At 46.3% G+C, this 21892-nt stretch overlaps 1 protein-coding gene across 1 annotated transcript in view; it reads left to right on the top strand.

Annotated features, from left to right (window-relative positions):
* The window catches only part of Nup210l (nucleoporin 210 like), a 98153-nt gene that overhangs the window by 549 nt on the left and 75712 nt on the right, over positions 1–21892 (top strand). Inside the window, exons 2-8 of the mRNA XM_028890836.2 lie at positions 2297–2472; positions 3846–3982; positions 10051–10182; positions 12403–12496; positions 13981–14131; positions 18392–18524; positions 19688–19846. Coding sequence (XP_028746669.1) covers positions 2297–2472; positions 3846–3982; positions 10051–10182; positions 12403–12496; positions 13981–14131; positions 18392–18524; positions 19688–19846 — 982 coding nt within the window. The remainder of the gene's footprint in view (positions 1–2296; positions 2473–3845; positions 3983–10050; positions 10183–12402; positions 12497–13980; positions 14132–18391; positions 18525–19687; positions 19847–21892) is intronic.

The following is a 21892-nucleotide window of genomic DNA, read 5'->3' on the forward strand; positions in this document are numbered from 1 at the left end:
CCACAGGGCTATCCAGACGGGGTTGAAAATCAGGTCTTTGTGGTTGAAGGTGCAGGATTTAGCATAGAGCACACACATTGGAAGCAGACATAAAGATGGCTTCCGAATGTGACTGGGGGTTTGGGAGATGTCACTCATGGTAGAGGGCTTACCCAGCACGGGGACTTGAGTTCCGCCTCCAGCACCCATGTAAGAAGCTGAGCACAGCACATCGTCTGGAGTCCTGGCCCACCAGCCAGGCAGAGAGGGACATCCCTGGGGCTCCCTGGCCAGCCACTTAGCCAGATCACTAAGCTTCAAGTTCAGTTTAGACACTGTCTCAAATGGTCGGACATGGTGTCGTGTCTTTAACCCCAGCACTCGGGAGACAGGGGCAGGCGGATCTCTGAGTTCGAGGCCAGCCTGGGCTACAGAGTGAGTTCCTGGACAGCCAGCACTACACAGAGAAACCCTGTCTCGAAACAAAAAGACTTGTCTCCAAAAATACAATGTGGTGGAGAGGTGGCTGGCTTCTGTGAGGGAGGAGGGCTGAAGCAGGGGGTGGGGGGGGTGGGGGGGTGGGGGGGGTGGGTGGTGTTTCCTAGCACAAGTGCCGCCTTGGCCGTCTGTAACTCCAGTTCCAGGGTGTCAGGGCTTCTGCACATGTGTTCCGCTTAAACTCTTGAAAGCTCACACAGGCACATTAAAAAAAAAAATTAAAACAAGCTGGGCAATGGTGGTGCACACCTTTAATCCCAGCACGCAGGAGGCAGAGGCAGGCGAATGTTTGAGTTCAAGGCCAGCCTGGTCTACAGAGCAAGTTTCAGGACAGCCAAAGCTAAACAGAGAAACCCTGTAAAAAAAAAAAAAAAAATTTTTTTTTTCTTCTGTTTCATGAGACAGAGTTTATACATAGACCTGGTTATCCTGAAACTCACTCTGGCCGCAAACATAAAGGTCCACCTGCCCCTGCTGATTCCCTAGTGCTGAGATTAGAAGTAGATTAAAAGGTTTTCCATTGGTCAAAAAAAAAAATAAAAATTTTTAAGATTTAAAGTTAAGGTAGTATTTCAGGAAGACCTCCAAGGTTGACCTTTGACTTTACACATTTGCGCACATTAATATTTCAGCTTTTGTTTTGTAAGATGGTCTCACTATCTAGCCTTGGCTAGTCTGGTACTTAATATGTAGACCAGGCTGGCCTCCAACTCAGAAATACACCAGTGTCTGCCTCTCAAGTGCTGGGATTAAAGGTACGAGCTACCATGCCCAGCTCTTTTCTTTTTCTTTTTTTTTTTTTAGTTATGAAAAGGGGAGGGAGGCTAGAGAGATGGCTCAGGGGTTAAGAGCACTGGCTGCTCTTCCAGAGGTCCTGAGTTCAATTCCTGCACCCACATGGTGGCTCACAACCATATGTAATGCATGCCACCTCCCCAGCTCTGTTGAGAGGGTTTTGTATGTAGACTAGGCTTCTTGATCCTCCTTCCTCAGCCTACTGATTACTGAGATCATGGATGTGTGCCACCACACCCCAGTGAAAGGAAGTGCACCCAGGGAGTGTTTTGCTGAGTCAGGCTGTATGATACAATGGCTTTCCAGGTTCCTTCTGAGGCCAGTGTCTGTTATTTCCTGTGTCGTGGTCTTGAAACAACTTAAATCCGATCCCTAGTAAAAAAACATAAACCTTGACTAAGGCCAGCTGTTTATGCTAGAGACTGGAATTTTTATCATTTATAGCCCTAGACTAACGCTGACTGGAAATTACTTGAATTTTTAAAGGTAACTTGTTTCTTGAATTTAGTATTGTTAGGTGAGCCCAGGCCCTTGTACATGTGAGCTATGAGTTTCACCTCATTCTTTCTGCCCTAACAATACATGAAGAGTTGAGCTGGGAGGCACTGCTTGGATTTTTGGACCTTTCTGTCTGGTTCGTTGCTAGTAAAGTTTACCATCAAATATTTAGTAAAGTGGCCCTTTGGGTCTGTGCCCAGAATTTACATAATGTTAGCTTTTGGAGCACTTAGAAAGTACCCACAATTCGCCAGACGTTGGTGGTCTGTCCTTAATCCCAGCACTCAGGAGGCAGAGACAGGCTGACCTCTATGAGTTCGAGGCCAGCCTGGTCTACAGAGCGAGTTCCAGGACAGCCAGGGAGACAGAGACCCTGTCTGGGGTTGGGGGGGAGGGGGGGAAGTACCCACAATTCCTAGCAGAAAGGTACCCGCTGACGTCGTGGCTGCGGATTGGTTGGTGGTGGTGCTGGCCTCCAGTAGATGAGTGGGACCCAGAACAAGGCGGTAGCCATGATTGGCCCTAGGGCTCCTGGACTCCCAAGCTTCGGGCTCCTTTCTCCTTGACTCCACACCACCTCTTCCTGTTTTTAGTTGGGACTTTGGCCAACAAACTCAATGTGCCACAAGTGTTGCTGCCGTTCAGCCGGGAGCCCGGCCGGGTGCCCTTCTTGCTGGAGGCGCAGCGGGGCTGCTACAACTGGTGAGGGGCGCCCGAGTCACGCGATCTTGTCCCCAAGATCAGTGGAGAGGGAAGGGATTACAGGAGTGTGGTGTGGTCCCGCCGTGTGGAGGGGCCTTAACGTTGCATCCTTGGGTGGGATGTACCCTAAATTGTGAGGCCCTTTAAGAGGTTAACTAGGATGGTTGCCTCCCTGTTGAGACAGCTAGTTAGTTGTCGGCACCGGCGAAGCCCTATGTCCGACACGGCCGGCATTCATTTCCCCCAATTTGTGGGGTTTGCAGGGAAAGAGAAACAGGTGAAGTGAGACCCACATTTGAAGGCTGAGAAGGACGACAGAACTGGACTAACAAGACACGGTTCATCACGCTGGAGATGAGATCTGCCTGTGTGATAGGAGAGCGCCCCTCCCCCTGGGCAATTGAAGTGGGCCGGGTAGTCAATTCTGGGCTAACGACCTTCCTGACTATAAGAGAACCCAGTGGCAGGTCGTGTGGTTTCCTGAACTGTAAGGGATCTTAACTAAAGTAAGCCTCTAGGTGCCAGAACATTTATCCTAAATGGAAGGGATTTCCTCTTCCTGTATCTGCAGATCGGAGGGTTGGACTTCGGCTTTGCACATGCTAGGCAAGCCCTCTGCTGAGGAACTACATCCCTAGACCCTTCCCCGCCTTGTATGAGAAGCAGTGGGGCTTTTATCCCTGAGTACTAGAATTTCAACTCATCTCATGAGGAAATATAAGGAACTTAGGCTTGGAGAGGACCCAGTGCGATGGCCGTCATTCAGGAATCGTCCTAGTATTGAGAGCTTCCCATTCATCCGAGACGCTAAGGATTATTTTGTGTTTTTGTTTGGTCTCAGAAAGTAGGCAACTTTTCCATCTTAGCAGCTCAATTTCTAGGCCTACAGGAAATTATTTCTCAGGACATAAGAGGAAGTCCCATCTTGTCGGACACACAGCCTCAATGTTACTCTCCCACAGTGTGAGTCTTTTGTTTTACTTTGTTTTGTTTTTGAGACAGGGTTTCCCTGTGTAGCCCTGGGCGGCCAGCAACTCACTCTGTAGACCAGGCTGGCCTCGAACTCACAGAGATCCACCTGCCTCTGCCTCACAAGCCCTGGAATTAAAGGCGTGTGCCACCACCGCCCAGTGTGAGTCTTTTTTCTTTTTTAAAAAAAACATCCTGGGAGGAATATAACATTGGAGATCTTTGCACAAGAGGAAAGGTTCTGACCGCTCTCCCGTTTTCTATTCTTGTGTCCTCCGACAGTGCTTCTCTCTTCGCGTGTCATTAGGCATTCCTAGTAGTAAGTAACATGGGAGACGTGCAGACGTTTTCAGATGTCCCCTTGACCCACGCATTTCATGCCCTTAACCGTTCTGTTTCGGCAGGCATTCCACTCATCACGATGCGGTTACCATTGAGCCCTTATACGAAAAGGGCGCCTCTTGTTCCCAAAGAGCTGTTCTTGTCGCTGAATCCACCCAGCCAATCCGCCTCAGCAGCACCATTCTTGCGCGAGAAGAAGGTATGTCATGGGATTTGTTTGGTTTTTGTGGCTGCTGTTCCTTGAGACAGGGTCTCACTATGAAGCCCTGGCTGGCCTAGGCCACCCCAGTGCTAGGATCAAAGGTGGACACCGCCGTGTCCAGTCATTTCTTTGGAGTTTTGAGACAGGGTCTGCCTGGGCCTGGGACACACTATGTGTTCACACCTGGTACACACCAGGCTGGCCTTGAACTCGTAGGTCGTGCATTACCCTCCTGTGTGCTGAAATGAAAGACGTGCATTGCCTAGCAAGAAAAGGGTATGTTAAGAGCAAAGATGAATAAGATAACGTCTTGTACAAATGATCAACACAAATGTTTTTGGCTTCAAGTATTAAAAACTTAAAGAAAGAAGATTTCTGATGTAAATCATAATTCTGTGGGCCAGTGAGATAGCTCAGGGGGTAAAGGCACTTGCTGTCAAGCCTGACGACCCGAGGCAGGAGGAAAAAAACCAAATCCTAAATGTTGTCCTCTGATCTCTGAGGGGAGCAGGCAAAAAAGCACCTTGTCCAGAGTACTGCCATTTTGACTTCAGACTCCATTTTACTTGTAGGGTGAACCAAAGTTCAAGTTCCCAAGCCCTAGGGGAACTGGGAACTTTCCAATGGCTGACCAACCTCCTCCTTAGACAATAGAAACAGTCCATTGTCCCCCTAGTTCTCTAAAACATTATGGCTGTTCCTAACAACAGAGAGAACAGATGCATCCGATTGGTTGGACATTCTGTGTTGATTGACAGTGATGGAACACAGGGAAAGTCCCTAATCTCTGGCTCCTGACTGGGGAAAAATAAAACTGGCAACAAATGTTTCTGGCTTTTCTGCTTATAAACCCTACTTCTGTCCCTGCTTGGAGCTGTCAAGAGAAACAAGGCCCCTGAGTCCTTGTCCTGATCGATCAGGGCCGCAATGATTGATCAGTGATCTGCTTCTATGGTGGTTGATTAAAGTCTTTGGAATCCATAAGTGTCGTCTCTCTCCTTCCTCATGGTACACACAGACGGGTGTGACATCTCCACATGTGCATGGTGACATGCTTGCGTGTGCAAACACACGTGGAAAATGAATATAATTTAAAAACAACAGCATAACTTTGCCATCCTATTTATTTTTTGTTTTGAGTGTTTGATCATTTTTGAGACATGGTCTCCACTTTTATAGGCCAGGTTTCCCCCAAACTCATAGATATCCACCTGCCTCTGACTCCCAGGTTCTGGGTAAAGACGTGTGCCATACTTAACCTAAAAACACTTTTTTCCTTTTATTTTATTTTACAATACCATTCAGTTCTACATATCAGCCACAGGTTCCTCTGTTCTCCCCCCTCCCACGCCCTCCCCCGAGGACTGCGATCAACCTGGTAGACTCAGTCCAGGCAGGTCCAGTCCCTTCCTCCCAGACTGAGCCAAGTGTCCCTGCATAAGCTCCAGGTTTCAAACAGCCAACTCATGCAATGAGCACAGGACTTGGTCACACTGCCTAGTTGCCTCCCAAACAGATCAAGTCAATCAACTGTCTCACCTATTCAGAGGGCCTGATCCAGCTGGGGGGCCCTCAGCTTTTGGTTCATAGTTCATGAAAACACTTTTTTCATTACATTTATTTTTGTGTGGGGAGGGGGTGTGTATGAAATGGCATGCATGTAGAGGTCAGAACAACTTTTAGGAGTTAGCTCTTGCCTTGCACCATATGGGCCCCCCAGAATTGAGCTCAGATTGTCAGGTGTGGGAGCAGGTGCATTTACCTGCTAAGCCACCTCACAGGTTCTGACTGCATTTGTGTGTGTGTGGTTTTTGTTTTTTGTTTTTGAGACAGGGTCTCACTGTGTAGCCCTGGCTAGCCTGAAATTCTCTATGTAGACTATGTGGCCTCAAACTCACAGAGATCTTCCTGCCTCTGCCTCCCAAGTGCTAGGATTGAAGATATGCACTGTAATAGCCTTGGCTGTCCTGGAACTCACTCTGTAGACCAGGCTGGTTTTGAACTCACAGAAATCTGCCTGCCACTACCTCCTGACTCCTGGGTTTCTTTTTGTTTGTTTCAGTTTTGTTTGTTTATTTTTGAGACAGAGTCACTTAGTCTAGGCTAGCCTTGAACTCCTGGTGATACTCTTTTGCCTTGGCTTTTTAATCACCAAGATTTCAGAGTGCATAATGTTTTGTGTGTGTGTGTGTGTATGTGTGTGTTGCATACATGTTCATGTGGAGGCCAGAGCTTAGCTTCTGGTGTCTTTTTCAGTGGCTCTTCATCTTTTTTTTGAAGCATGGTCTCTCCTTAAATCAGGAACTCCATGTTTAGGGTAGGCTGCCTGGCCAGTGGGCCGCCAGGATTGCCTGTCTTCACTTACCTAGCCCTGGGGCTACAGAGGTGTGCCACACTAGGCCTGGTCTTCATGTGTGTGAAACAATCATTTTGCTCACTGAGCCATTTTCCCAGACAGGGTCTCATGTAGCACAGGCTGCCCTGGAACTCACTATGTAGTTGAAGCTGGCCTTGAACTCCTGGTCCTCCTGCCTCCCACTTCCTAGGTGCTGAGGACCCAGGAGCGCACCACCACAACTGACATCTCAGTAGCTTTTGACATTTTAAAGTGTGTTGGGGAGCCAGGCTCAGTGGTGTGGACTTGTAACCCCAACTGTCGGGAGATGGAGGCTGAAGGATCACAGGTTCAAGGTCAGTATGGGCTATTCAGCCTTAAAATTAAAAAGAGAGCTAGGGATATAGGTTAGCGGCAGAGAGCTTGCCTCCTGACATGTGTGAGGTCCTGTGTTCAGTCCCCAGTACTAGTGTGGGTCAGCTGTCCCTCAGTTTGGGTTTGTCTGATGGTTTGGATTATAGGTTTTTTTTGGGGGGGGAGGGATTGGGGGTGAAGAGCCTTTGCTCTGCATCGTGTGCCAGAGTGTGTGATGCCAGCGGCTGGGTTTCCACTCGATTCAGATGGTGTCCGTCTGTGACGTTCCCGTTCCCCCTTCCTTTACGCTAGTCATGGAAAACGATCACTGAGTCCAGCCCCAGAATCAAAGGAGAAAGATTTAAGCCCCACCTTGGAGGGAGACTTGTCAAAGAGCTTGTGGTGATATATTAAGTACCACAATAGCTAGTAAATATTTGGGGAACATACTTTGATACATCTCATCACTCCTTAAAGGTTTCACCCACTGATGTTATCACATATGCATGGGTTTTAAAGAAAGATTGTATTATTTGTTGGTTGTTTTTTTTTTTTTTTTTTTTTTTGTTCCAGACAAGGTTTCTCTGTGTAGCTTTGGAGCCTGTCCTGGATCTCGCTCAGTAGACCAGACCAGGCTGGCCTCGAACTCACAGAGATCCGCCTGCCTCTGCCTCCCGAGTGCTGGGATTAAAGGCGTGCGCCACCACCACCACCGCTCAGCCAGATGGATCTTTTTGTTCCTTTGGTTGGTTTCGAAACAGGTTATCTTACTGTGTAGCCCAGGCCAACCTGGAACTTCTAGCAGTCCTCCTGCCCCTGTCTCCCAGTTGCTGGGACTTTGGGTGTGTACCACCACACCTGTCCTCCATGAATCTTAGCTGTGATGCTCAGATGGTTACTTTCCCCCCTTTCCCCCATCTCTTCTATATTTAGTATTGTGAAAGAGGAAAGGCATCTTACGTCTTACACATAACGTCTTCTTCCCATTGAATAACTTACTCGGTTATTCATATCAGTATGGACTCAGCTGTTGGGGACGGGGTGATAATCCAGTTCTGTGTGTCCTAGTTAGCTTTAACTGTCAGCTTGACACGGCCCCAGCGAGTCACCTGAGAAGGGAATCTCAACTGAAGGATAGCCTAGCTCAGATTGTCCTGTCTGTGGGGGAATGTCTTGGTTGCTAAGTGACGTATGAGGGTCCAGCCCAATGTGGGGGACACTATTCCCTGAGCAAATGGTCCTGACCTCTATATGAGCCTGCAAGTCAGCCAGCAGTCCATGTTCCTTTATGATTTCTGGTTCAAATTCCTACTTGAGTTCCTGCTTGGACTGTTCTCAATGATGGATTACAGCCTATAAGATGAAAAAAAGTCTTTTCTGCATTTTGGTTACTTTGGGTTTGGTGCTTGTCACAGCAATAGGAAGAAAACTAGACTACTGTGGTAATTCATCTTTTCCACTTGTGGTATCCTGCAGGTTGGCTCCGGTATCCTTTGGACGTGCCCTTATTTTCGCTATTTCCTTACAGTACTTCCTTCCTTTTTTTTTTTTTCCAGATAAGGCCTCCTGTAACCACGCTGGCCTCTGATTCACTATATGGCTAAGCATGACCTTGAACTTCTGATCCTTTTGCCTCCGCCTTCCCAGTCCTGGGATTACAAGTGAGCACCGCCATGCTGTGTTTATGCGCAGCTGGAGACCACGCCCCAGGCTTCCTCCATGCTTGTCAAGCTCTCTACCAACCAAGCCACGCCCCCAGCCCAGCACTTCCTTGCTTTTGAGCTCTAGAGTTATATTTAGACCGCGCGATCGAGATGCTAGTGTGCTTGTTGCTAAGGGAGTGTCCCCGTTTCCAAGTTCTCTTAGCAGACAGAACTAAGAAAGAAACGTGCACATGCCAGCCTACGTGTACACCCATCTCTGTTTATTTCTGTATGTATCTAGCTGAGTGTGTGTGTGTGTGTGTGTGTGTGTGTGTGTGTGTGTGTTTTAAAAGAAATGTGAGTTCATAGTGATCGCTTTAACTCTAATCTGGGCTTATTCTAGACTTTTCTCCTTTGTTTATTTGTAACTTTGCTCTCAGAAAGACAGACCTGGGCTGGTGAGCTGGCTCAGTAGGTGATCTAAATTTGATCTCTGGAACCCATGTCAAGATGGAGGGAGAGAATGGATCTACAAAATTGTCCACTAACATCTACATGCCTGCTATGGCATGCATGTACACGCACATTTACACACACACACACACACACACACACACACACACACACACACACCTCTTTGAATTCCCAGCCAGCCAGGTCTGCACAGTGAAACCCTGTCTTAAGAAAATAAATCAACTAAAAACACAACAAAAAAGTTCAGAGTTCAAGGGAGGGGAAACAAAAACCAACCAAACAAAACCCTTGAGGGCTGGTCGGATGGTTCAATGATGGCCTGAGTTTGATCCCTGAGACCCACAGGTGGAATGGAAAGAGCTCACTCTCTCAAGTTGTCTTCTGACCTCTACACACAGGTTAGAGGCTCATTAATACAGTTTTCATACAGTACCACCATCTTACTTTTCTAAATAACTTAAAAAAAACCTATTAGCCTCATTTTATAAAAGATTTTAAAAATGCCACTAAAAAAGACAAGGAATAAAGCAAGTCCCTCGAAAGTGACACACAGCCCTGGGTTTTCTTTTCTGTGACAGGGTCTTACTGTGTAGCAGTCCAAGCTGACTGAACAAGCAGCAATCTTCCTGCCTTGCCCTCTAAGATGCCAGGATTACAGATGTTGGCCACTGCAACCAGCATATTTTTTAGGCCTTTTTGGATTAGTTAGGAACTAACTTGGCATACAAGAAACGTTATCATATAATTCTGCAGGGAATCAGGGATGGGCCTGATACACAGCTCTTATTGGAAGAGCATCTCTCCAGCCCCAGAAGGAACACTTAAAGCTGCTCTCTGACCTTGAGAAAACAAATTAAGTGCACTGGCTGCTCTTCCAGAGAATTCTCAGTTCGCAGCATCCACATGGTGGCTCACAACCTACAACTCCAGTTCCAGGGATCCAATGCCTTCTTCTGGCCTCCTAGGGCACTGCATGAACATAGTGCATAAACATGCATGCAGGCAAAACACCTATACGCAGAAAATAAAATTTAAAAAAAAAGGTTGGTTCTCCATCCTCAGGCTTGGCGGGACATTTACCCCCCAGAACCCTGTCATGAAACAAAAGTTCCTTTTTTTTTTTTTTTTTTGAGACAGTCTTTCCACATAGCCCTGGCTGCTGGCCCTTTTATAACCTTTAAACTCTTGAATATTTGAGACATTTATTAGATTGGTGACAGTTTACTTAAATAGTCAGTCAGCTTTTTGCTCCCTTGCAGTGACTGACCACGAACTACGCTGTGATGTTAAGGTCGATGTGATAGACAGCATTGAAATTGTTTCTCGAACCCGGGAGCTGTATGTGGACGATGCACCCCTGGAACTGATGGTGAGGGCCCTGGATGCTAAAGGTAAGGGGACTGGAGATGGTCTGAGAAAGCGTGTACCTAAAACAGAGCAGTACTCCTTCACGTTGGGCTCCGGAACAGGAGCCGTGTGATGGTGGCAGGCTGTGAATGCGACCTGTTCGCTCACTGGGGACTCACACGCAGGAGGGTTGCCAGTGCAGGGTGCAGTTCAATGTATGAGCTGCAAAAAAACTACTGCTGTTATTTCTTGTTAACTCTGGACTTTAAAAGAAATTAGTTCTGGCTAGGGGAGGTAGCTCTGTGGTTAAGAGCACTGGCTGCTCTTCCAGAGGACCCAGGTTCAATTCCCAGCAACCACATGGCAGCTCACACCTGTCTGTAACTCCAGTTCCAGAGGATCCGACATCCTCACCACACAGACACACACGCAGGCAAAACACCAATGCAAATGAAAATAAAATTAAAAAAAAAAAAAAAAAAGAAATTAGTATGAGGGTGGGGCCTGTGTATCGTGCATTACACAGGGAAGTGATAGTATAACGTGTGGAAGTCAGTTCTCTCCTCCTACCGCGAGGGTCCTGGGGCAAACTCAGGTCCTCAGGCTTGGCGGCCATCTCACTAGCACTGACTTTTGTTTTGTTTCGAGACAGGGTCTCACTGTATATCCCTGGCTGTCCTGGAACTCACTCTGTGGACCAGGCTGGCCTCCAACTCACAGAGATCTGCCCACTACCGCCTCCAGAGCGCTGGGATTAAAGGCGTGTGCCACTGTGCAGGGACGAGCTTTTTTAAAGTATTGACATCTGCCACTGAGCTTCTATCAATGGTCCCCAGATCAACAATTAAGGATATATTTTAAGATTTATTGCCGGGCGGTGGTGGCGCACGTCTTTAATCCCAGCACTAGGGAGAGAGGTGGGCCGATCTCTGTGAGTTTGAGGTCAACCTGGTCTACAGAATGAGTTCCAGGACAGGCTCCAAAGCTACACAGAGAAACCCTGTCTCGAAAAAATAAATAAATAAATAAAAATTTAAAAAAAAATTTATTGATAACTCTGCTTTTGTTTTTGTTCATTTGTTTGTTTACATTGTTTTAGATTTATTGATTTTAGTTTTCGTGTATGAGTGTTTGTATGTATGTATGTATGCACCACTTACAGGCCTAGTGTTCAAGGAGGTCCAAAGAGGGTGAATCCCCTAGATCTGGAGTTATAGATTCTTGTGAGCCACCTGATTTATGTTTCCTTAAATGTGCTATAGTAATATTGTAAAATGATATTAAAAACAATCATCACTACTATTTTGTAAATTTTTATTTAGTAAACAGGATTAAAATTTTATTTACTGTGTTTTTTATTTACTGTTGCTGGCATGCATATGGAGGTCGTTTTCTACGTTTTACAGGATGGAGCTCAGGTGGCCAGGCTCACACTGTGAGTACCTGCCGAACCACCTCAGTAGCCCAAGACTACTGGGCTAATTTTTAAGACTTGAAAAAGCAACTTTTAGAAGCTATTTTTCATGAAAATTTGTGTAGAAGAAATCAGGGTGAAGTACGCCTGTCATCTATGAGGTGTCTTAGATGGCTTCTGAAGTATGCCTGTCACCTGCGAGGTGTCTTAGGTAGCCTCTGGATAGAAAGGGACAGAGAGACTTTGGAGGCTTTGCCAGCTGGCAATGGGTCCATGTGGGTCCTTTCTACTTTAGAAAGTCTGTTGGAGCTGAGCCATGGTGGCACACACCTTTAATCCCAGCACTCGGGAGGCAGAGGCAGGTGGATCTCTGTGAGTTCGAGGCCAACCTGGTCTATCGAGTGAGTTCCAGGACAGGCGCCAAAGCTACACAGAGAGACCTTGTCTCAAAAAACCTACATAAATAAGCCTGTTGGGAATAGCACTTACATTGTCATGTGAGGATCTTTCTCATGTGTGTGTTTAAATCAGTTAATAAAGGTTTTTTGTTTTTTTTTTTTTTTGGTATTTCGAGACAGGGTTTCTCTGTGTAGTTTTTGGCGCCTATCCTGGAACTCACTTGGTAGCCCAGGCTGGCCTCGAACTCACAGAGATCCACCTGGCTCTGCCTCCCGAGTGCTGGGATTAAAGGCGTGCGCCACCACCGCCCGGCTAATAAAGGTTTTGATATTTGTTTTGTTACAGAAAAAGACCTAAAGTGATTTTTCTGGTTAGTCCCTTTCTTGTTGAAGATACTTGAATGTTTTGGAATATGTGATTCTATCTTGCCTGCTTTTGGCTTCCTCTACAGGAAACACATTTAGTACTTTGGCAGGCATGGTGTTTGAGTGGAGCATTGCCCAGGATAACGAGTCAGCAAGAGAAGAGCCGTCTAACAAAATTAGGTAAAGCTGGAGGCTGACATACCACCTGTCTCTGGAGGAGATGTGTCTCCTTGCGACACTCTGGACAGCAGCCACCTGTGTGGACTTTGATAATCCTAACTGTTTTTTTGTTTGTTTTTGTTTTTATTTTTAAACAGATATATTCACTAGGGCAAATTATTTTTGGTAGAAAACAGAGGAGATAAATGTGGAAACCTTCATGAGAGTTCATTTGAGCCTCCGTGAGCTCAGGCTGTCTGCACATGCTAAAATTGTGTGAGATAATTAGCCGGGGATGTTGGCAAGCACCTTTAAAGCTAGCAGTCAGGAGGCAGAGGCAAGGTGATTTCTGTGAGTTCAAAAATAACTTGGTTTACACAGTGAGTTCCAGACCAGCCAGGTCTACACAGTAGGGCCATTAAAAAAAAAATTAAAACAACAAAAGGATTCTGTTTTTAGTACCAAAGAACAGATCACAGACAGCCTAAATTGTAGTCATATAGCAGTCTTAGCCATAGGCTAGCCCTTCTGGAAGTCAGAAATTAAAAAACTCAAACAAGGCTCAGTGGCACAGAACTATAATGGGGGGGTGTGGAGGGGGGGTGGAGTGGGATGCTGAAGCAGGGGGATTAGAAATTCAGGGTGAGCAGGGCAGTAGAGGCTCACACCTTTAATTCCACCACTGGAGAAGCAAGTGGATCTCTGAGTTCGAGGCCAGCCTGGTTCCAGGACAGCCAGGGCTACACAGAGAAACCCTGTCTTTAAAAAAGAAGAAGTAGTAGTAGTAGTTCAGGGTGAGCCTCTGCTACATAGCAAATTCAAGTTAGAGGCCAGTCTGGGTTAGTTACATAAGACGCTGTTTCAAAAAGCCCACAAACAAGCAAAGGTATTTCAAAGCTGTCTGCACAGACAGGCTCTATAAAGACTGAAGTATAGAAGACTGTTAATTCTACTAGAGACAAATCTTTTTTTTTTTAAGGAATTTTTAAATTAATTTTATATACCTGGCCAGGCAGTGATGGCATACACCTTTAATCCCAGCACTTGAGAGGCAGAGGCAGGCAGATCTTTGTGAGTTCGAGGCCAGCCAGGTCTACAGAGTGAGTTCCAGGACAGCCAAGGCTACACAGAGAAATGCTGTCTCAAAAAACAAAAAAACAAAAAAACAAAAAAAAAAAAGAAAGAAAGAAAAAGAAATCATTTTACATGCCAATCACAGATCCCCTCTCTTCCCGCCCCTCCCACCTCCCTCCCCAAACCCTCCCCATTCCCTCCTTCAACAAGGCAAGGTTTCCCATGGGGAGTCCTCAGAGCCTGGTACATTGTGTAGAGGCAGGTCCAAGCCCCTCCCCCTGCACCAAGGCCGTGCAAACTGTCCCACCATTGGTAGTGGGCTCCAAAAAGCCAGCTCATGCACCAGGGATGGATCCTGACCCTACTGCCAGGGGGCCCCTTAAGCAGATCAAGCTACTCAACCGTAGAGACAAATCTCACTTTGTATCCAGGATCCTGAAATTCTCGGAAGCAGAGTATTCTCCCCCTGACTATATAGCTGAGATGGAAAAAGAAGAGAGACAAGGAGACATGATTTTGGTGTCTGGGATGAGAACGGGAGCTGCTGTTATAAGAGTCCGAATTTATGAGCCGTTCTACAAGGTAAACAGACTGTGCTAGAAACAGCCATCTGAAGTCCTGCCCATGGGGAATACAGTAGAAGCCTCTAACTTGCTATTGTCTGGGCCAAGAGTTGATCGTTTATTTGAAAAAGCCACTTCAAACCTGCAGTGGTGGCGCACACCTTTAATCTCAGCACTCAGGAGCCAGAGGCAGGGGGATCTCTCTGAGTTTGAGGCCAGCCTGGTCTACATGGTGAATTCCAGGCCAGCCAGGGCTACATAGTGAGACTCTGGTGCCAAGGATCAAACCCATGCCCTCCACATGATAGGCAAATGCTTCACCACTGAGCTATCACATGTCCTGACATTCTCTTTTAAAAATAGCTAACTTTTTGTAAGTCCAAGGGTCTGCTTTTTTTTTTTTTTTTTTTTTTTTTTGAGATAGGGTCTCTATGTTGTCTTGGCTGGCCTAAAGCTCACTACGTAGACCAGGCTGGCCTCCAGCTTACAGAGGCCCTCTAGCTTTTGCCTCCTGAGTACTAGGATTAAAGGTGTGCGCTACCATGCCCAATCTAAAGCTTTTCTTGTTTAAATTTTTTAAAAATTATTTTAGGTTTAAAATGATGAGTGTTTGCCCGCACATGTGTCTCGTGCTCTTGGAAGACAGAGGGAGCCGGAAGAGGGCATCAGATGCCCAGGAACTGCAGTTACAGTGGGTTCTGGACATTGAACCCAGGTTCCCTGCATGAACAGCTAGTGCTCTTCACCACTGGACATCCATTTTTCAGTAGAGGAAACATTTATTTTGGCCACTGTTTAATTGGTTTTAGTCTCCAGTCAGCTGACTCCATTTCTGTAGCCTGGATGAGGCAGAACACCTTGATAGAAGATTGTGGCAAAGGAGAATGTAGTTGTTTTTTTTTTTTTTTTTTCACTCTTTGGGACCCCACCACCCAGCTCCCAAATAAATACACGGAGACTTGTTCTTAATACCTGGACTTAGCTTGGCTTATTTCTAGCCAGCTTTTCTTAAATTATCGTGTCAACCTTTTGCCTCTGAGCTTTTTACCTTTCTTTATTCTATATATTTTCTTCCCTTCTTACTCTATGGGTAGTTGTGTGGCCGGGTGGCTGGCCCCTGGTGTCCTCTCCTTCTCTTCTCGCTCTTCCTTTTTTCCTTTTCTTTCAAGTCCAGATTTCTCCTCTTATTTATTCTCTCTGCATGCCAGCCCCGCCTAGCCTTTCTCCTGCCTAGCTATTTATTGGCCGTTCAGCTCTTTATTAGGCCAATCAGGTGTTTTAGACAGGCACAGTAGCACAGCTTCACAGAGTTAAACAAATGCAACATGAAAGAATGCAATGAATCTTTGCATCATTAAACAGATATTTCACAGCATAAAAAAATGTAGCTTATCTTAAATTAATATTCCACAACAGGAGAAAACTGCTTACTTATGGCAACTGGGTGTGAGAGAGAGACAGTAAGACAGCGCTCCACCTTATGTTTTGAGTCAGGGTCTCTCCTCTTCAGCTAGCTGGTGAGTTCCAGGGAATCTCCTTTCTCTACCTCCCCAGTGCTGGGATTACAGGAATGTGCCACTGATCCTAGCTTTTATGTGGGTGCTAGGGGTCAAATTTAGGTCACCATGCTTGTACATCAGCACTTTACTGACCCAGCTTTCTCCTCTAACAATGTTTAACCTCGGGTCCAGCTTAGAAACCCAGGTGGTCGACTGCATAGTAAGTTTGGTTATGGAATCATACATAGTGAGAGCCCATCCAAAACAACGACAAAAACACAAAAGAAATGTAGACACTCTGTCTTGCATAAATTACCGTTGGGAACTTTATCTTTCGTGGTCAAGTGAAAATGCAGAACTGGGAGAGGGCCATGGCACATGGGGTGCGGCATCTTGCAAGAACCCCGGTCTTTTCTGTTCTCACCTGCATTTGATATGCTGGCCCTTATTAGTGACTTGCTGTTGACTTCTTTTTTCTTCAAACTTCTGTTTTAAACATTTAAAAGTGTCTTTATTTATTTGTTAGTGGCCCTTATGCGAAGGTCAGAGGACGGTGTTGGGGAGTCTGCCCTCTCTGCCCACCTTTGTGAGGGATGAAGAGGTCAAACTTATTTCCCCCGGACTTGCTTGACAGGAGCCTCCACCCACTGGGCCAGCTCTCAGCTTCAACGAGCCTCTTTAATCCCTAGTTTTGGGGCAGTGTACTTATATTGTACAAATATTGATTGATTGATTGATTGATTGACTTGCTGTGTATGTTTTTGTGTTGACATGTGTGGATGCCAGAGGTCGATGTTAGGGCGTCTTTCCTCAATCGTTTCTCCACCTTATTTTTTGAGACAGGGTCTCTCTCCCTGAGACTAGCGCTCACTAGGTTGGCTAGACTGGCTGGGCCCAGCAAGGCCCAGAAATTCTGTTCCTAGCTCCTCAGCTCTCTACCTCCCCAGCTCTGCGTTTCATTGTGCCCAGTTGTTTTACATGCATCCTGGGAATCGAACTGAGATCCTCAAGTTTGCAGAGCAGGCATGTAGCAACTGAGCCATCTCCCAGCCCCTGGGTTTAGGGGGTTTTGTTTTGTTGTTCTTTTTAAGACAGGGTCTCTCTTTGTAGCTCTGGCTGTCTTGAATTCACTATGTTGACCAGGCTAGCCTGAAACTCACAGAGAGCCTCGTGCCTCTGCCTCTCAGATGCTGGGATTAAAGGCGTGTGCCACTGTGATCTTAGCTTTTTGAGACAGTAGATCTTCCTTTGTAGCCCAAGCTGATCCTCCAAGCTCAACCACCCTGGTACTGGGATTGCATGCGTGTCCTCTCCCACTAAGCTCTCCCCTCAACTCTGTTTACTGATGTTCGTGCAGGTCTTCCTGTGGTGTGTTTGCACTGGCGTGTTTGTGTGTGTGTTTGTGAAGACCAGAGGTCAACCTTGATCCCTTCAGGAGCCACCCTCCTTATTTTTTGAGTCCGAGTCTCTCAGTGGGACCCGAGGCTCACCGATTAGGTTGTGCTGGGGATCCAGGTGTCTCCCCTCCCTGGAGCTGGGATTACAAACGAGCCACCATGCCCTCAGTTCCTCGTGCCTGTCACAAGGACTGCACTCACTGTGCCACCTCCCCAGCTCTGCTTCTGGTTTGGTTTTTAAGGTAGGGTCCCTCTCTGTAGCCCAAGCTAGCCTCGGCCTTCTGATCCTCCTGGCTCCACCTCTTAAATGGGGGAATTATAGACTTGTAGCATCACACCCAGCTTCCTGTTGTAATGTGTTTATAAGTTATAGCTAACATACAGTAAGAAAAAAATGACTTTGATAAGCATTTAATTTACATGCCCAAAGAACAACTGTGTGGGCATCCTACTGAGCGGCCCAATAACCTGACCCTGGGTTAGTTTTAATGTGAATCAGGGCTGGAGAGATGACTCAGCAGTTAAAAGCACTGGCTTCTCTTCCAAAGGACCCAGGTTCAATTCCTAGCACCCACATGACAGCTCACAACTATCTGTAATCTCATTCTCAGGGGATCCAAAACCCTCTTCTGGCCTCCAAAGGCACCAGGCACACACATGGTTCACAGACATACACGCAGGTAAAATACCCATGCACATTAAAAATAAACACGCACGCACGCACGCACGCACGCACGCACCCACACATGCACAGGCACACGGAGCTAGAGCTGGAGACGGGCAGTGGAGAGCTCTTGATTAGCGGGCTACATCTCAGTTAGATGGTTTCATGGCCTCTTTCAGCTTAGCCTGAAATGATTTGTGATTATTAGGAAATATTTTTTGTGTTCTTTATATATATTTTTAAACTTATAAAAAGTGGGCTGATGAGATTTCTCAGTGAGTAAGGGCACTTGCTGCCAAGCCTAACAACCTGCATTTGATCCCGAGGACCCATGTGGCAGAAGGAGAGAATGGATTTCTGCAAGTTGTCCTCTGACCTCCAGACGTGCCCCGTGACAGCCACATTCCTACACACATAAAAACAAACAAACAAATGTAAAAACTATTGTTTTTAACTTATTAAAAGTAAGCTTTGGTCCAGGTAGTGGTGGTGCACACCTTTAATCCCAGCACTTAGGAGGTAGAGACTGGTGCATCTCTGTGAGTTCAAAGTCAGCCTGGGCTACAGAGTGAGTTCCAGGACAGGCTCCAAAGCTGCACACAGAAACCCTGTCTCGAAAAACAAACAAACAAACAAACAAACAAAAAGTAAGCTTTGAACAAGGGTGGGAGCTTCGATGACTTTTGCCCATGAAAAACTTTTTTTCCTTCCTCTTTTAGAAAGTGTCGGCAGCCTTGATCCGTCTGCTTGTTCTGGAGAACATATTTCTTATACCATCCCACGATACGTATCTCTTAGTAGGAGCCTATATTAAATACCAGGTTGCAAAAATGGTTCAGGGAAGAATGACAGGTAAGACTGCTTAGCCTTTCCTAGAACTCACAGTGGCTGAAGGAGGCAGGGCACAAACCATGGCAAAAACCACTTCTTTGTAAAGTTTTGGATCTTGTGATAAAATACTACGTACTGAAGTTGGCATATTTGAAGAGCTTATTGGCATATGTAACTTAGTTAATGACACTGAGCTTCTGCATTTGCATTCACTGTTAAGATAACAGCCCAGAATCACCAGCTGATAAGGGAGGAAGTGAAAAGAGCTTATCTGAGGGGTTGGATGACCTTTGTGATGCTCTGTAAGAATTGTTTCTTCATAAGCTCAGTCCCATAGCCACGCTTAATAGCCATGGGCTAGACAAGCCCATTGAATGAATAGTTATATGGACTCGGTTAACTCGGTCCTGTCCATGCTTAGTGGTGATCCACCCAGCTCACCAGGTTTATTCATTTTGCTGGTGCTATTTTTACAAAGATTTATTTTAATCATAGTTATATGCATATGTGTGCAATCTGTGTGTGGTTATGTGTACATGTGAGTGCAGGTGCACACAGGTCCTGAAGGGGGCAGTAGATCCCTGGAACTGGCGTTACAGGTGGTTGTGGGCCACCTGAGGTGGGTGCTGTGCACTGAACTCTCATCCTCTGGAAGAGCGAGCGCTTCAGCCCCGGTGGCACCTGCTTTGTTTGTTTCTTTTTTTGAGGTAGGGTCTCTTTACACAGCCCTGGCTGTCCTGGAACTCACTCTGTAGAGCAGGCTGGCCTTGAGCTCACACAGATCCGCCTGCCTCTGCTTCCTGTATACTTGGGTGAAAGGTGTGCATCACCATGCCCAGCTGTTGCTGTGGCTTGAGACACTGTCTCAGGTAACCTCGGGCTGACCTCAAACTCCCCAGGTAACTGAGGCTGGCCTTGAACTCCTGATCTTCCTGCCTCTGCCTTCTAGGGGCTGAGATTACAGGGGTGCAGCAGCACACTAGTGGCTCACTAGTTTTCAGGTGTGTAAGTCGGTAGTTGGGTCACAGCCCCCCTCCTCTCTGTGCAGACTCACCGTTCGGAAACAGGGATTAGAAAGAGACCCCACTTTGATTTAAAGGGCTGACGTTCGGTCTCCCTCACACAGTGCACTGGAACACCCCTCTCCTGGGCGGCTCCATGTGTCTGTCTTCCATGTCTTACAGAGGTGAAATTTCCCCTGGAACATTACACATTGGAATTGCAAGACCACGGAGCTACAAATAACGGGCTTCCTTCTGGGAAAGTGGCTCTACTGGATGAGGAAACAGCCACAGTGACTGCTCTCCAGCTGGGCCAAACTAACCTCATCTTCGTCCACAAAAGTATCCTTTCGTTCACGTTTTTAGTGGCCAATCTAAACTTCTCTGAACATACGAGGCATGGTTCTTGGCAAAGTACCTTATTAAGAGTGAGGGGGAGGGATGGCTTGGTGGTTAAGCGTTCTTATCTGCCATTTCAGAGGACCGGGGTTCGATTCCAGCCTCCACATGGCAGCTCACAACTGTCTGTAACTCCAGTTCCAGGGGATCCAACATCTTCACACACACATGCATTCAGGCAAAACACCAGTGCACATTCAATATATATATATATATTTTAAAGAGTGATTATGGGGTTGGAGAGATGGCTCAGCAGTTAACAGCACTCGCTGGTCTTCCAGAGGACCTGAGTTCAATTCCCATGTCAGGTGGCTCACAAACACCTGTAACTCCAGCTCCAGGGCATCTGCCTTCTTGTAGCCTCTGAGGGTACTGGCACACACACTCACAGCTCTCTCTCCATCTCTCTCTCTCTCTCTCTCTCTCTCTCTCTCTCTCTCTCTCTCTCTCTCACACACACACACACACACACACACACAATTTTCTTTTCTGAGACACAATTTCACTTTCTAATGTTAGGATTATATTCACTTGTCCCCAGCTTCTTGTCACTTAAGGTGTCTAGGGTGTCATACCTGCAGAAGAAATAAGTCTCTGAATGTTTGTCTGCTGGGCACCGTCTGAGTGGCAGGTGTGTCCCGAATTCCCTAGCAGAATTTTATAATTTTTCTTTTTATGCCAAGTTCCTGACTGATCCAAAAAGGCCTGAAAGACTCAACTAGTTGTGGTAAACACCTGCAATCCTGGCAACTTAGAGGCCAAGGCAGAAACAAGCAAGCAAGCAAATTAATAAATAAATAAAACCCGGCACTAGAGTAAAACCTGGCTCCGTGGTTAAGAGCACTGGCCGCTCTTCCAGGTTTGACTACTGTATCCTCATGGTGGCTGTAACTCCAGTTTCAGGGGCTCTGACGATCTCTTCTGGCCTTCCCAGGCACTTGCTTGCATATGGTGCACAGACACGCTATACATGCAGGCCCCCATACACATAAAATAAAAATAATAAGAAAAGAAAAGAAAACTAAAAGACTGTAGTAGTAGGAAGTATTAGCCACGTTGTCAGTAAAAATAGCTCAGTTTTTTTTTTTTTAAAGAAGGAAAGAAAAGCAGGTAGAAATTACAAAAAAGACAGGAAGAGACAGGTCTCATGTAGCCCAGGCTGGCCTCAAACTCATGGTGTAGCAGATGATAACCATGAGCTTTTGATGCTCCTCCTCATCTCCCAGGTGCTGTGGTTGCATGTGTGTCCCACCACTTCCGGTTCTGTGGTGCTGGGGGTGGACCCCAGGGCTTCATCTCGCTGGGCAAGCCCTCTAACAGCTGATCCACATCCCCAGCCCGAGAGAACTTAAGAGAAACTTGCAAATGACTGTAAGTTAAAGAGGAGGAAGTTGGAGCTGTAGGGAAACTGAGAGCGGCAAGTTTGCTGATAGGAAAGAAGTGGAGGAGACCCGTGGAGTGTGAGTTAGAAGGCTGTGTCTGTTATTCTTGGAGCAGGAATGGCTGTGTAAAAGCCAGTCTGATGTTCCTTCACTCGTAAAATAAAGGGAAAGTTGCATTTCTGAATTTCACTCTAATACTTACATTTTATGACTATTATATTCAAGTACATATCAGAACCGGCCAAGTCTAGACAGTTGTTTGTGGAGTCTTTAGATTTGCTACAGTGAACAGGTAAAAATAATTACCAATTAGTATGCCGATCACAGATGTATGTATGTATACATATATAATATGCATGCTTGTATATCATGTGGGCGGGTGCGTGAACAATTTTCCATTTGATTTTTGTTTGCTTAATTGGTACTGTTTGTTTGTTTGTTTGTTTTGAAACAGTGACTTGCTATGTAGCCCAGGCTGGCCTAGAACTCACTGAATAGCCCAGGATAGCCAAGGAACTTAAGATCCTCCTACCACCACCCCCTGAATGCTGGAATTGCTGGCCTGTCTCAGTAAACCTACTTAAATATACCTGAAAGACAGACTATT

This window comes from Peromyscus leucopus, chromosome 6 (genome assembly GCF_004664715.2).
Source record: "Peromyscus leucopus breed LL Stock chromosome 6, UCI_PerLeu_2.1, whole genome shotgun sequence".
Classification (NCBI taxonomy): domain Eukaryota; kingdom Metazoa; phylum Chordata; class Mammalia; order Rodentia; family Cricetidae; genus Peromyscus; species Peromyscus leucopus.